At 30.2% G+C, this 16,365-nt stretch overlaps 6 protein-coding genes across 6 annotated transcripts; all 6 read left to right on the top strand.

The window, feature by feature from the left end:
* Positions 1 to 1,044: 1,044 nt before the first annotated feature.
* On the top strand, positions 1,045 to 2,574 carry BX663DRAFT_551096 (low-affinity Fe(II) transport protein; the record flags this gene model as incomplete). The annotated part of the gene is made up of 1 exon (XM_051531255.1): positions 1,045 to 2,574. The coding sequence occupies one exon, from the start codon at positions 1,045 to 1,047 to the stop codon at positions 2,572 to 2,574; it is 1,530 nt and encodes a 509-aa protein (XP_051384026.1).
* A 662-nt stretch (positions 2,575 to 3,236) lies between these two features.
* BX663DRAFT_471120 (glycosyltransferase family 2 protein) lies at positions 3,237 to 6,132 on the top strand (the record flags this gene model as incomplete). Its single annotated transcript, XM_051524146.1, has 7 exons — positions 3,237 to 3,536; positions 3,616 to 3,864; positions 3,988 to 4,836; positions 4,923 to 5,089; positions 5,150 to 5,494; positions 5,589 to 5,760; positions 5,832 to 6,132. The coding sequence occupies 7 exons, from the start codon at positions 3,237 to 3,239 to the stop codon at positions 6,108 to 6,110; spliced, it is 2,361 nt and encodes a 786-aa protein (XP_051384025.1). The 3' UTR covers positions 6,111 to 6,132.
* Positions 6,133 to 7,411: 1,279 nt separating this feature from the next.
* BX663DRAFT_452769 (soluble NSF attachment protein) lies at positions 7,412 to 9,136 on the top strand. Its single transcript, XM_051523788.1, has 8 exons — positions 7,412 to 7,483; positions 7,552 to 7,616; positions 7,684 to 7,768; positions 7,834 to 7,952; positions 8,020 to 8,062; positions 8,144 to 8,281; positions 8,342 to 8,500; positions 8,576 to 9,136. Exons 1-8 carry the CDS (start codon positions 7,428 to 7,430, stop codon positions 8,985 to 8,987), a joined length of 1,077 nt encoding a protein of 358 aa, XP_051384024.1. The 5' UTR covers positions 7,412 to 7,427; the 3' UTR covers positions 8,988 to 9,136.
* A 15-nt stretch (positions 9,137 to 9,151) lies between these two features.
* BX663DRAFT_542328 (uncharacterized protein) lies at positions 9,152 to 10,608 on the top strand. The gene is made up of 3 exons (XM_051530811.1): positions 9,152 to 9,773; positions 9,834 to 10,111; positions 10,168 to 10,608. Exons 1-3 carry the CDS (start codon positions 9,191 to 9,193, stop codon positions 10,324 to 10,326), a joined length of 1,020 nt encoding a protein of 339 aa, XP_051384023.1. The 5' UTR covers positions 9,152 to 9,190; the 3' UTR covers positions 10,327 to 10,608.
* Positions 10,609 to 11,638: 1,030 nt separating this feature from the next.
* BX663DRAFT_410718 (beta-trefoil DNA-binding domain-containing protein) lies at positions 11,639 to 13,333 on the top strand (the record flags this gene model as incomplete). Its single annotated transcript, XM_051522285.1, has 2 exons — positions 11,639 to 12,834; positions 13,000 to 13,333. Coding segments are annotated over 2 exons (1,530 nt in total), but the record flags the coding sequence as incomplete, so codon positions are not given.
* Positions 13,334 to 14,697: 1,364 nt separating this feature from the next.
* On the top strand, positions 14,698 to 15,522 carry BX663DRAFT_485512 (S-adenosyl-L-methionine-dependent methyltransferase; the record flags this gene model as incomplete). The annotated part of the gene is made up of 1 exon (XM_051524616.1): positions 14,698 to 15,522. One exon carries the CDS (start codon positions 14,698 to 14,700, stop codon positions 15,520 to 15,522), a length of 825 nt encoding a protein of 274 aa, XP_051384021.1.
* Between the last annotated feature and the right edge of the window lie 843 nt (positions 15,523 to 16,365).

Raw genomic sequence — 16,365 nt, 5'->3', positions numbered from 1 at the left:
ACTAGTATCAGGTAAAAATCTAGTTGATATAGTAACATTAAGGATTTGATCTGAACTACATCAAAGATACCATAAAGTGTATATAGATATTTATTGGGTAAATTGTTCTTTAATGACTGCCATATACATATATATATATACCTTCAGTCAATTATATCATATACGAATCTATTATCTAAAAAAAATATACTGAAGTTATGCTAATTGTAAATTTATTTTCCATTATTTGAAGATAACTTAATTTATACTAATATGTTTTTCATTATAACGATTTGTGTATTGGTAATTCTGTAATAAATTCAGCTTTTTAAAAACACGATTATATAACTAACAATCCACATCAGATAAAACTTTAATAGCAAGCCATTATAACGTATTTCGTTCTTTAATCTGCAGTCATACATCAGATAATGTATAATAAGTTTATGTGCTTTTAATATGATGTAATTTTTTCTTGTAATGATAGTTTATAATAATTCTAGATAGAACTTTTTTTTTCTTTTTTGAACAAATGAAGTAATTTTCACTTGTTTATATTTTGAATAGAGCGTCGTGTATGTGTACGTTAAATTAACTGGCAAAATAAACTGTCTTTTTTTCCATGTATATTAAATTTTTGGAGTAATTTGAATGATATCAACAAACTTATTCGTTTTATGTAAGCAATTAATAAAAATGAATACTAAGATTATCATATTGTAAATATTTAAATAAGAAAACATAACTACCTATTCTTGTATTTAACTATTCATTTTCTTTTCTTTTCTTTTTCTTTTTCTTTTTTTTTTTTCAACAAATAACATCATGATATGAATTGCATATACACATGTTGTATTATATAATCTTAACTTAAAAACACGTAAAAAAAAAAAAAATATAAAGTGTTTAAATATTAGATATCATATAAAATTAGTAAATATAGATATCTTTGATTTTTATGAAAAGGGTATACATATATTTACAGTTTATTGTATATTTTATACGTAATTTCTCAGTTCTTTCAACTCTCTCTTTTTACTATTACTATTATTATTTTATTTCAAAATGGGATTTTGGTCACGATTTTATAACGCTGTTTCATCACCTGGTCGCCGTACGAGAATTGAAGTTGCAGCCCCAACACAATTTATTTCAAAAATCAAATATGAAGATAATTCAATAGGATTTTTAAAGACAGTAGGTGAAGAACATACAAATGAAATTATCTTCTATAGTCCAGAGGAGAAGAAACCGTTAGCTAGTCGATTATTTGATTCAGTGACTCAATATGCTGGTTCTCGTGTTACCTTTTTATTGACACTTTTTATTCTAGGTGTTTGGGGGGTTGTAGGTATCATCTTGGGAGCCCCAGAGAATTGGCAAATTGTAATGCAGGATGGCAGCTCAATCCAATGTTATATTTCAGATACTCTTTTAATACGTCAGCAACATAATCATTGTTATAAACTTTTATCTACTCTCTCTCAAATCAGGTCTCGAAGTGTCACGATCACAAGAATCTTTCATTCTTCTCATCTCTCTCATGTTGATACGGAAGTGGTGGATTATATGAAGATTAAGGATAATGTAGGTGACGCTGTTGAATTACCCGTCGAGAATTGGTTTGATAGATGCTGTAACTGGGTTTCATGGGCTGTTGGTTCCATGGCTTCATTAGCTCTTTACTGGGGTGGTGTCTTTGCTTGGGTAGGTGTAGGTGACATGCTAGGTTGGAGTGATTTATGGCAACTCTATATTAATACAGCTGTTGCAGTTGAATTGACATTTACTTCCATGTTCTTACAAAACACATGTCGTCGTCATATGGAATATCTCGAAAAATGTTTAAAGAATATTATTGAAACAGACATCTCATTAGAAGTCCTTTTACGTAAGGCCCTTGATGATAATCAACCTAACCCTACTATCTCCGTTGATCCTCCCAAGGTCTCACGTGGAATTCGTGCGATTGATTATTACGGTGATGTTGTTGGCACTGGAATTGGTGCCTTTATCTCTGTTTGTGTCTTTATCATCTGGTTATCTATTGGCGATATCATGAACTGGAATGATAACTGGTGGTTAATTATCGGTACTTATACAGGCCTTGTGGGTTTTATTGATGGCTTTGTCTTGAGAAATATATATTTCCGTCTAGATCTTTGGCTAGATGAGCACTTTGATTATATAAAGAAGGCTGATGAGGGACTCTATCAATACTTGAATATATCTCTTCCAACAAAGCCCGTCGAGAAAAATAATTCGATTATTACTACTGTTAGTAACTGGATGGGTTATATATGCGCATTACCCCATGCTGTTTTAGCATCTGTTTTTATTGTTGTTGGTCTCCTTGGTGTTGCAAGCGGTATGAAATGGAGCGAAACAGGTCAACTACTTTGTAATACTCCAACAATGATCATTGAAGGATTTTTATTAATCGTCTTAATTCAAGCTCATAACATGTCTGATTTAAAACGTAGAGTCCAATTACATGATATTTTACTCCGTAGACTTAAGCTCTTTCAATTCGCTCTTATCGCTACTCAACTCGACCATTCTAATAATAATGAAAAAAAGGAAAGAGGAGTGTAAGATGATACTTGATTGATAAATCTTATTAAATATATCCATTTAATATTCTAGGTGAGGAGAGGAGAAGGGGGAGAGAGGCTGTTTTTTTTCTTTCTGATAATTTTTTTATTATTATTATTCTTTTATCTAATATATTGCTATTACATTGTTACACGTTTATAATAGCTTATATATACATACTTAGTATTCCATTGAAAAAGTAAAGAGAAAATTTTACGTGTCAACAAATATTATGACATGCATTGCATGCGCATAAGTTTTGTCAAGGGGGAGGGGAGAGGAAAGAGAGGGATTAAGTAAGATGTTAAAGTATTATATTTTTTTTTTTTTGATTGATTTTATTTATTTATTTCTCATTTTCCCTCTATTCAAGTATGAGCTCTAGTTATCATTTCACAAAACCACAAAATGAGTCATCATATAATTCTGCACCAAATCTTCCAAAACTGACGTCAAATGGATATCATCCTTATGATAGAAGAGAAGGTCAAAACACATTTGCCTCACATGCTAATTTTCTTTTTCATACCACAAATAATCTATCAGCAGCTAATAACGTTCATCCATTCAATGGCAGCAATCATTTTATGGGCAGTAGACATTATAATCAACCTAGTGGGCTTCAATCTATTGTTCCTCCTAGTCCATTAGCATATAGGGTGATGGAGACTCCACAAAGAGTACCAGGAGCATATTCTACTAAACAACCCTTTTATTGTAGATCTCAAACAGCAACAATAAATAGAAAACAGGTTCCTTTATTTCAAGGAAACCTTGTACTTGATTGTCCAATACCAGCAAGACTAATGGAAGCAAGTGCTAGGAAGGAAAAGGAATTTAGTATGATGCGTTATTCTGCCGTTACCTGTGACCCAGATGAATTTGTACAAAATAATTATTCTCTTCAACCTCAATTAATGAATCGTCAAACAGAACTCTTTATAGTCATGACTATGTACAATGTAAGCTATCATCATTACTACCATTAATGATAATAATAATGAATGAATGAATGAATAATAATAAGGGAAACCATTTTAGGAGAATGAAGTTTTGTTTTGCCGTACAATGCATGGTGTAATGAAAAATGTTGCCCATTTATGTTCAAGGACAAGATCAAAGGTTTGGGGTACAGAGGGCTGGAAGAAGGTAGTTGTATGTATTGTTGCAGATGGACGTAAAAAATGTGACCCTCGTGTTATGGATGTACTTACTGCTATGGGTGTCTATCAAAAAGGGGTTGCAAAGAATATTGTAAATGGTAAACCAGTTCAAGCCCATTTATTTGAGGTAAAATAAACCCTACACATCAATATATATATATATATATATATGTTCATATAAAACTTATCATACCTTTTTTTATTACTATTATTATATCTCTTATATATATATATATATAATATGCAACAGTACACTACACAAGTTTCTGTGGATTCTGATTTGAAAATAAGAGGGGCAGAGAAAGGAATTGTTCCTGTTCAAATATTATTTTGTCTCAAAGAAAAGAATGCGAAAAAGATCAATTCACATCGGTGGTTCTTTAATGCATTTGGACCCATTTTGAAGCCCAACATATGTGTCTTGCTAGACGTTGGGACACGCCCAGGGAATAGTAGCATTTATCATCTGTGGAAGGCCTTTGATATGAATGAAAACGTTGGAGGTGCCTGTGGAGAGATTTGTGTGATGAAAGGCACAGCCTGCATTGATTTGTTATTAAACCCACTTGTAGCCGCTCAAAATTTCGAATACAAGATGTCCAACATTCTTGATAAACCACTTGAGTCCGTCTTTGGCTATATATCTGTTTTACCTGGTGCATTCTCAGCTTATCGTTATGCAGCTTTACAAAATGATCCTATAAATGGTATAGGCCCACTTCAAAAGTATTTTCTTGGTGAAAGACACAATAATGATAATAATAATGATGATGATTTAGAGAATCATAACATCTTTACAGCCAATATGTATTTAGCTGAAGATCGTATCCTATGCTTTGAGTTGCTTGCTAAAAAGAATCAAAAATGGGTACTAAAATATGTACAATCCGCCTTTGGTGAAACAGATTGTCCTGATCAATTACCTGAATTTATCTCACAGAGACGTAGATGGTTAAATGGAAGTTTTTTTGCAGCTGTCTATTCACAATGGCATTTTTCAAGGATTTGGTCAACAAATCATTCGACTGGACGGAAAGTTATGTTATCTATTGAATTCTTTTATAATTTTATCAGCCTTATTTTCAATTGGCTAGGAATGGTTAGTGACAAGATGATTATAATGTTTATATAAATATATACATATATTATACTGATGGTTATATATATATATATATATATATATAGGCTAATTTTTATCTTACATTTTACTTTGTAACAAAATCATTAGCAGCACCAGATATAGATCCCTTTGGAAATGGTTGGGGCAATCGTGTATTTTTATCATTCAAATATATTTATATATTTCTATTTATTACTTCTTTTATTTGTTCTATGGGAAATCGACCTCAGGGGTATATTCATATACAAATATAGACATACATTGTATAACTGATATATATATCTATATATAGATCAAAATGGATGTTTATTATTTCTGTCATTGCTTATGGTTGTATTATGGCCTACACATCCTTTGCTGGTGGATGGTTAGCTTTTAAAAGTTTCACACATGGTATATCTTCTCCTTACTGGGATCCGTCAAATAGTCTAGGCAACTTTAGTCTTCTGTTAAGCCAGTCTGAATTTCGAAATGTTATTATCTCATTAATAGCAACGTATGGATTATATGTTTTAGTAAGCGTCATGTATTTTGATCCATGGCATATGGTAACAAGTTTCCCACAATATCTTTTCCTTTTACCCACTTACGTAAATATATTGAATGTATATGCATTTTGCAATATCCATGATGTTAGGTTTGTATATTTAGAATATATATGCATATATATATATATATTAGTGGACTCATTTCCCTCTATTTTTCTCTTTTATATGTATATGTATATTTAGTTGGGGTACAAAAGGTGATAATATGGTACAGATGGATTTAGGGGCAACTGGTAAAGCAATTACCAATGAAAAAGGTATAGAAGAAGTTGAGGTCGAATTGGAAGATAATATTGATCAAGCGTATAATGAAGCTTTAGAAAGTTTAATGACGAAACTTGAATCTGTCAGAGAGGTATGGAAACGAAAAAGAAATCAGATGTATATATATATTATACTGAAAAAGATATACATATATATATGCAGAGTCGTGCACCTAAAATTAAGCAAGAGGATTATTACAAGGGATTTCGTACACGTTTAGTTCTTAGCTGGATTGGTTGTAATGCTCTTTTAGTTGCATTTGTGACAAGTGGTAGCTTTCAATCATTGTTATCAAGTCATTATCAAAAACAAACAGATGAATTTCAAGATGCTATTGGAACTGCGTATACAGGATTTATATTATGGATGGTGGCGGCTATGGCAGCCTTTAGATTTGTAGGTAGTCTATTGTATCTTGTATTACGATGCTTTCATTCTTAATAAACAATTTATAACACTCGTGTTTCGATATATTAAATATTTTATTAATAAAGAAAAAAAAATTAAGGTGGGCCAGTGAATACATAATATATAACATATTAGATTACCCAGATCAGCTTGATATATATATATATATATATATATGTATATAAGACCCTTTTAGAGAAATAAGAGGTAGTAAAAAAGAAAGAAAAAAAAAAAGAGAAAAGGAAGAAAGTTATACAATCTTCTAGATTAGTTGGATAACTAGTTGGTTAGTTCTTTTGCTTAGTTGCAGAAGATGGGGGCGGATGGTCTTGTGTTATTTTGTCACAGAAATGGCATTGTCCCTTGATAGTGAGTTGCAATTCTGATAGTTGATTATTGCTAAGGAAATAATCTATACTACTTGTTCCCTGGTATGTGTATGAAGTTGGTTGACTAAAGGCAGCAGACTATTGATTCAGCAATATTAGATTGTAAGCTACGATCTATATTACATAATAAACAACCTATGTGATTATAACAAGAATCACTAGTGAACGCGCCATTATTGCACTAAGGTCTACACATATTCTAATTGTAATGGTATTGGTAAGAGTCAAAGGTAGAATTGATAGTATTTCAGAAAAATCTGCAGATGTTAAGGAAGGAAGCATATAGAAAGGGTAAATTGGTTTGCATATGTCAATTAGCCCCTTAAGTTAAAGCTTGACTCATAACAAATAAATATTCTATTGTTATGGTTGATGTGGAATGAACATGAGTGCTAGATAATAATAGTGGAGAGGTGGGGAGGATAGAATCGTTTGAAATTTCCATGTTTGCAATATTAGAGGCTGTTGTAGTTGGCAGAAGTAGACATATATTTACACAAAATAAGATACTGCGTCTCATATAATTTAAGTCGGTTGTTGCAATAATATGTGTATATTTGAATTGTAGTTATATCAGGTTTTGAATATTGGCCCTTTTGCGGTGAAAGGTTGTAGCACTGTGGCTGTTTTGGATGAAACTGAATACGATGGCATATAGCTGAAAATAAAGTTTTGAAGTTCCTCTATTTGCTTTAGTAATAAAGCTTGTGAAGAAAGCTTTATTATATAAACCTCTAATTGATGTCATGAACTAGGATGATCAAAGTAATTTCGATTGAAGTTTATTGAAGAGACTGTAATATGTTATGCTTTGCGTTGTTGCCCTTTCTAAATATAGTAAAAATGTTGGAAGCGGGAAAAAAAATTCATATACTGTGTTTATTTATTTTATTTTATTTATTTATTTTTATTTCTATTTTTTATTTTATTTTATTTTTTTTTTTTCGTCTTGAAATCAATCATGGATGCAGAGCAAATTCGTGAAGGTGTTAAATATATGCAGCATGGAGATAAAGCGTACGCCATTGAAACTATTTTTTATTCTTCTATGCATCATTAACATCAAAGTCATTATATATGTATAGTGCTTCAAAAGGCCTTTTTAGAAAACCCGATTGGGATTTAGCAGCTAGCGATTATGAACGTGCTGGTAAGCAAATTAAGGATTTAATTGCTCTAAGACTATATTGAATTGAGTATTTACATGTAAATTTTAGCTACTTCCTTCAAAATAGCAAAGTCATATGATCAAGCTGTTCAAGCTTATTTTAAAGCCTCGGACGCTCTTTCAAAAGCAGATGCGTAAGAGACAAAAAAAAAAAAAAAAATACGAGATTAAATGTATGTTATTACTTTTTTTTTATTAGTATTCATTTAGCAGGAAAAGCGCTCGAAAATGCAGCTTTTATTTTAGCTTCAAATCTTAATCAACCTCAACGAGCTGCCGAAACTTACCAACGAGCAAGTAATTATTTTATGACACAAGGTAAACAAAGACACAGTAAAATAATATATCTATTTTTAATATCTTGTCCTTTTATTATTATTATTAGGAAGTATCGATCGTGCTGCCGAGCAATTGGAAAAAGCAGGAAGGTAGGAATTTTTTTTTTAAAAAAAGAAATGCTTATAAAGTAAAAATATACTCATCTGATTTTTTTTTTGTTTTTATTCTAGAGCACTTGAAAATGTGGATGTGAATGCTTCATACGAAATGTATAGTAAAGCCTGTACTTTATATGAACAAGAAGATAGAGGAAGATTTGCAGTTGATATATTCAAGAAAGCAACTTCATTACTTATTAGAAATAAAAAGTAAGTTCATTTTATACACATATATAATATTGTATTCGTATTAAACAAAAAAAAAAAAAGATATGATAAGGCAATTGAAATGTTAAAGCGACAGTCTGCTGTACTTCAAAAGTTTACAAGTCGATCACATTTATTCAAAGCAAATTTAAGTATTATTATATTATATTTTGCAATTGGTGATGATGTTGAAGCTGGTAAACAGTTTAATTCTATGTGTGGGTAAAGTAGTGATGAATCCTAAATGTAGCTTTATGAATGGACAATAATGATGATTATTATTTTTTTCTTCTTAAGAAATGATGCAGGATTTGTACAGAGTGAAGAGGCAGCTATTGCGAATGATTTGTTAAAGGCTTATGAAGAAAGAGATCAAGAGCTATTAGAGAGAACAGTGAGATTACAGCATATTACATTTTTAGATAATGAAGTGGTTAAATTAGCAAGACTATTAACAGTTCCTGGAGAAGTATTATCATCAGCAACGAATTCAAACTATGCTAATAGTAATAAATCCTCTCCTTATTATCATACAAAGCCAACAATAGCAGCTAATGATCATGTTCGAGGGATGAGTCATGCTCAAGCAAGAGCTGAATTATATAGCAGTAATAATAATATTCCATCTAAAGTATCTGTTGATGATTTAAACAAAGGATTTTCGAATATGAATGTATCAAATGAAGAAGAAGAGGAAGGATTAAGATAATGGAGTTTAAATTATACAGGTTCAATTTATTTGCATGACAATAAATTACAATTTAATTACCGCTACTACCTAATAAATTTTTATTAGCCAATTAAAATAATACATTCATATCTAATATTATATATTCATCTTTTTTTCTTTTTCTTTTTTTTTTTTCTTTTTTTCCCCCCTCCTTCTTTCCCCCCGTTTATTTGTTAAACGTCATGTCTGAAGGAACTACATCATTACTAACAAATAACAATAATAATATTTACAACGATAATAACAATTTAAAGTTAAACTTATTTCAAGCACAAACCTCACAGTTTCGAATAAATCCTACATTAGCTAAACGATGTCATGAAAGTTCACCGGATGCCATTCCTGTCATTTTACGAGGGTCTAAAAAAGCAAGGACAATAGTAGGTAGAGGACATGACGTGACAGTTAAAATAGGCAAGACAAATAAAAGAGTATCAAGACAACATATAATGATAGAGCATAAACCAAAGTTCAATGGATTTGAGTTAACGATTTTATCACCCAATGGAGCACTTGTAGATCATATTGTATTTGGAGAAGGGGAACATGTACCACTTGTAGAAGGAACGATGATTGAAATTGTAGGTACCAAACTTATATTTAAAATACCCAAAGAAGAAGAAGAGAAGGAGGAGGAGGAGGAGAAAGAGATGATACCCATAAAGATAGAAGAACAGAAAAAGAATGAGACGATAATAAGTCCAGAAACAAGACAAATTGAAATAAAACCATTATGCTTGGAAGAAGAAATTATTCAAATACTTGGTAAATAAAGATTATATGTATACTAGATGAAATCTCTTCTAATGCTGATAGTGTCTGCAGTCTATTCAAGGAAATCATCCATGACTTGTACGGATATAGTAAAAAAATTGAATGTAGAAACAAGGACAAATGATAATAAAATCATGACTATCTTAAATCATTCAACAGCTATTGGATGTATAAAAAGACAAGGGAAGACAGCAGATGGTTCACCAAAAGAGGATTTATATTTCTACAAACCAGAATTAGATCCTAATGAAGAAAGACGAATCAAGTATTCAAATGTAGGTAGAAGTGTTAGAAAATGTGCTATGAAGGATACTCAATACTTCTTTAAGGTAATCAATTAGATTTTACATATAAAATTTAATACTTATAAAAGAATAAATATTAGATTCCACCAAAATTACCTAATCATCATCATAACACTAATAAATCAAAAGTGAAAAAGAAAGAAGTACATTCTAATCATGTAAAAGAAGAAGATGAAGAGTTAAAATCAGATAATAGCAGTGATATGGAGATATATGAATTATTTAAAGATGTAGAATAATACTAATAAAAATTGTAACTTAATTTGATTATGTAATCAATAGTGGACCAAAAAATTATGCATTTTTTATGCTGTTACACAATAATTAAGGGGGAGAGGAGGAGAGGGAAAAAAAATAACGGGAGATTATATTACGACAGATTCTACCAATCAAAACTAACCCTCATAGTGTCGTCATAATTCTATTAGATTATCTACTCGAAATAGAAGTAATAGTTACAAGAAAATCTTTTTTTCGATAAATATAAATATAAATAAATTTTTTAAAAGAAAAAAAAATATGATGACATATATTCATGGTTATTTAAATGCACAGACTACAAACTATTTTCTCACGTCTTTCCCACGAAACCTAATATGGAAGTAATAAACTGTTAATAATCAAATGTGATCCAGGTTTATCGACTTGTTCACCAAAAAAAAAAAAAAAAAGTTTATTAGTTTCCCAGAAACAAGTCACATGTGTATCCCTGTCAACAAATGAGACAACATGATTCTTTTTAAAGGCGAATCAAATAACGTATGCTTATCATTTCCTGTTTTGGATATAAAGAAGGAAGTGATAATAATAAAAAGGAGAATAATGATATATACATGTATATTACTTCTGATCACAACTATAACTATAATTAATATATGTTGTACTTATATCTTGGAAGGGGAAGAAAGAAAGAAAGAAAATAAGAAGTGGGAATAAAATGAGTGTTACCTTTTTATTCTGCTGCTGATAGTAATAGTAGCGGAATATAAAGCACGTGAAAAGATATGAATAAACTACTATTCATCTTATCAATTATTTCTTAGCCACCACTGCAGCCACTACTGTTGCTGATTATTATTATATATTTATTTATATTATTTTTTCTTTCTTTCTTTTCTCTTTCTCTTTCTCTTTTTTCTTTTTTCTTTTTCTGTATACAATATACATAGATAAATTATATTCATGGAACAGAAATCACATATAATTACTGAACAAGTATTTGGCAGTAGTAGAAAAATACAGTTTATTGGACTTACTCCTATAACTACTCCTACTATTCCTACTCCTACTCCTACTAATACTAATACTACTACTACTCCTACTACTACACAAACTAATACTATCAATACTGAGACTATATATACTGCATCACCTATGGATTCACTTTTATGTGCTATTGATCAAATTCAATCTACTACTACTAATAACACTTGTAGATTAGATATAAATAAAAAAGACCCTTGTTCATCAACTCATCAAACAATGTCTATAAAATCTCTTTTAGCAACTAATAATAATTCTGATTCATCTGTTGTAGTACAGCATAAACTATTCAATCATCATCGACAATCTCAGTCTGCTTCTATGAATGACATTAGTATCGCTTCTTTACTTGCTTCTGATGATATTACTAGCTATAAACGTAGATGGAATTTAGCAGAAGAAGAATATAAACATACTAAAAAATATCATAAAAAGCCAACAATAAATCAAAGAACAACTCTTACTTGTTTCCATGCTACCGTGGCTCAAAAATCATATGGTACCGAGAAAAGATTCCTTTGTCCTCCTCCTATTGTTCATATTGCATCTAATGAAAAATATTCAAAAAAGATTCAATTATCCATGTCAGTTATTTGTGAAAATGGGGGTAAAATATTAGAACAACGTTCTATGTTGGATGAAAATCAATCTGGTAGTTTTAAATATCTTCATGTTACTGGTACAGCAAAGGCAAAACATTTTTATCTTAAAGTTAACTTATTACCTATTACAAAAAATGATCACTTAACAGAGGAATCTTTGGCTTCATTTATTTCAAAACCTATTTCAATCATTTCTAAACCATCAAAGAAGACAGCAAAGACTCGTAATATTTCAACTTGTATTCTAGCTCATTCTACTGTTTCACTTTTTAACCGTATTAATTCACAGACAGTTCGAACAAAATATATGACTTCTTCTAATAATATGCTTTGTGCAAAAAACTCTTCTTGGTCTCCATTTAATATCATCATCGTAAATCAACCCAATTTACCTCATTCTCATAAACTTTCTTCGAAACAACATGATCATTTTACTTCACGTATCCAACTTTCTCGATATTCATCTCTCTCTAATCAACAAGATAATGTGAAAATACCTCATCATCTTACTTATGGTACTGAGATCATCTTAAAAGATGCTCATACAGGTGTTACCTCTCCTTCTCTTATCATTCGTAAAGTTGATAAAGGTCGCATTATTCAATCTGCTTATGGTCCTGTAAGTCAAATGCAAAAGATTGCTCTTCAATTAGCTTCAACTGTACATACACAACAGCCTATTTATTTAAGTGCATCTGGTTCTATAGCAGAGAATAATAATGGTGGTGAATTGGATAATAGCACAAATTCATCTATCAATCATAGTACTTGGCTTGATTATTCTCCTTCAAAAATGGTTCAATCAGGAAATAATTCTCCTATTAGTTATGAAGAAGTAGATGATTATCTTTGTTGGACTATTGTTGGGATAAATAAGTTTGAGTATGAATATGATGACGATATAATCAATAAAATTCAACAACAAGAAGGAAATGAAAAGGATACTGTAGTTGAAGCATCATCATCATCATCATTATCTTCTTCTTCTTCTAATTCTACTTCTTCATCTCCTTTAACTCCTAATCCTCTTTCACCATCCTTACCAAGACATATAACACCTCTTCCATTATTAACATCAGTAGAATATCAATATAATCATCATACTTTAAATGTAGTTGGTCAACATTTAATCCAAGCTGCTCCTGTGCCTCGACTTTTAGATCTTTGGCTAGGTACTCATGGCCCACTCTTAACTCGACTTTCTCAACCACCTCAGCCCCATAAACCTCATGAAATTCATTGGTCTGTTCAATTACCTTCTACTCGAGATCTTTTAGCTGCTAATCATGACCTTATCATGACAAAGGAAAATAAGAAAAGTCTTGAATTAACTCTTTTATTAGTCCGCCAACAGGATGGTATGGTCTATCATACAGGGAAGGCTTTACTTTATTCATTTGATAGACCTAATCATTGGTCTGTTGTGTCTGCTTCCTCTTCACTATCTTAATTTATCTTTGTTGTATATATACATACATACATACATATACATATATATATATTTATACATATATATTATATCCATTTTTTATATATTTATTTATTTATCTTGTATGATAATTTTTTTTAATCTTAATATAGTAATTTATTTATTTATTTTTTTTCTGCAAATAATCATCATTTGGAGATTAAAATGTTTCCTATTAGGGAAAAAGTTTAAATTAATGTGGTACCTTTTTTTTTTTTTTTTTTTTTTTATATATATGCCAATGAGATCTAATGTGAATCACTTTAATCTTTTTAAAGTGTTGATTGGATGGGATAAAATATATTTTTTTGAATTACCCGGACCGGATCATCAATAAAAAGAATAAAAATCTCCCCCCTCCCCCCTTTTTTTTAAGGGATTACAAGTAAAAAAAAAAAAAAAAAAAAAAAGGGTAAACAAAGAGTACAACATTATGTAATGACTTTTAGGAAACACATGCTAGAAAGCAAATATGAGTAACAAGGTAGAATAGTCTTATATCATTATACTAACATTTTCTGTATGAATTCTATAATGATAATAATAAGACTCTACAAGCTGTACTTTAGTAGACAAGTGATGTTCTGCTTGAGGTTCTCTGACAATATTGAATCCCTTTTATTATTATATCTCTAAATAGGTAATAAAATAGAATCATTCTTGACCGGAAAGAAATGATAAAAACACACACATACACACACACACACACACACACAATAAACGAATGTAAAAATTAAATAAGGTAGACTTCAGCGTATATACTCTCATAAAAAAATTAGTTGTAGATCGAACAGAGAAGTAGTGATATCACTAGTGACTGCCATTTACGAAAAAAAAAAGGGAGCAACAACCGAGCTTACGCTCTAAAAGTCAAAGACTATTCAAAAAAAATAAATACATAAATAAGAAGAGAAACACCAGAGTAGGTGCTTGTATCGAGTATCACATAGAGCTTTTGATTGGTAATTTTAAATATCTTTAGATTTCAATTTGGTACGAAAAAAAAAGGGGGGAGATTGTCTTGTTCATAAAGATGCTAACGTTTAAAAAGTTTAATTAGATTGCACATATGCTTGTCAATTTATTTTACCGTTTTATTTATTTATTTATGCTGCATTTAAAATTAAAAGTTGTTTTGTTAAAGCGTGCCAATGATAATTTCAGGAGGAAAAAAAAAATATACACATATATTATGTTATAATATAAAAATAGATTATCGACATATTTATACATTTTATATCTGCGTACGATTTTTATTTAAATAGAGGATTTTCATCATGGCAAATAAAGTAACATACTCAGGCAGCACTTATTCAAAATTTAGACCCTCTTATTCTGATGAAATTTACTCACTCATTTACAAGTTTCATGAAGAACATAATAATGAGTATGATACTGTTATAGATGTCGGTACTGGTACAGGACAAGTGGCTGTTGAATTGAGTAAAAAATTCAAGCAGGTATATGGCATTGATGCTCTATCAGAACAAATAAAAAACGCAACACCTCGAGAGAATATCACATATCAAGTAGGTCCGGCCGAAGATCTTTCACAATTTGAAAATAGTTCAGTTGATATGATCACTGTTGGAACTGCATTCCATTGGTTTGATCATAGTCAATTTTTCAAAGAGGCAAAGCGAGTTTTGAAACGAGAGACGGGCACCCTGGCTATCTTTGGCTACTTTTATCCAGTTATTAAAGACGAGCCAAAAGCAAATGAACTTATTAAAGCATTACATACTGGACCCTTTGACAAGTATTCAAATCAAAATATTCGCTTTATTCGCAATATGTATCGTGATATTGTATTTCCTTTTACTGAACAAGTCTGGTACATTACTCCTAAAACAGAGGATACAACAAATATCAGTCATGCTATTCAGGGCTCTTTGATGAAGGCTTCAATGTCATTAGAACATTTTAGACATTATATGAAAACATCTTCTGCCTATTTTAATTATATCAAGGAAAATCCTGATAAAGAAGACCCTATAGATAAATTAATGAATGATATTTTGTCGACTACAGATATAAAAGATCTTGAGCAAGTAGTTAAACTTGAATGGCCTACTGTTCTTGTATTAGCAAAGAATGATTAAATATAAATATATTTATATATCAATTAGTCGAATATATAATTGAATAAAAATGCGTTCTTATAAATCATTAAAATTTATAATTGAGATAACTGCTGTAAAAAAAAAAAAAAAAAAAAAAAGAAAAACTTCAATAACATCCAGTAGTAGTAGTAGTAGTAGTAACAGTACATAAACTCATTCTATTTGTAGAGATCATATCCATACCCCCAATGTTTACTAACAATCAATACGTGTGAATATATCACTTGAAGCATATTTGAACATATACAGTTTATTGTTGCTGCTGCTGAGCTTCACTTTAAAGTACCTATTTTTTTTTTCTGTTTAAGGTAAATAGTTGTTGTTGTTGTTGTTGACCCCCCTTTTTTTTAACATGGTTTGCCTGAGAAGTATAGAAATAACTCAAAAGAGAATACTTTGATCATGAAAGCTAACAAAAGCTGATTAAAACGATCGTTCACATTTTGATAAAATTTAATATAAAGTTAATCAAATGATTGAAGAATAAAAAAAAAAGATTATATCATTATTTATATAACCAGGCCTAATAAGAGATACTTATAAATATGTATATATTTGACTTGAAATAGAAGATTTTTAATACATTTATACTTTTATTCAATTTTTTTTCCTAAAGACTTTCCTTCACATTCTATAAATATTTGCATTTGAAGTCAATCAAACCAATAAACTACAAAGCCTTTTCAATAAAGATAGTATTTGAAAATGAAGATTTACTTGTGATATCATTGAAAGATTTAATCAATGATACTACTTTTTAAGCAGATTTTTTTTTCTAAAAAAAAAAAAAAAAAAAAAAAAAAAAAAAAAAAAAAAATACAT

The sequence above is a fragment of the Cokeromyces recurvatus genome (assembly GCF_025118155.1).
Source record: "Cokeromyces recurvatus strain NRRL 2243 chromosome Unknown BX663scaffold_9, whole genome shotgun sequence".
Taxonomy (NCBI): Eukaryota; Fungi; Mucoromycota; class Mucoromycetes; order Mucorales; family Mucoraceae; genus Cokeromyces; species Cokeromyces recurvatus.
The sequence above is the reverse complement of the archived record's forward strand: the minus strand, read 5'-3'. Positions and strand labels throughout refer to the sequence as shown.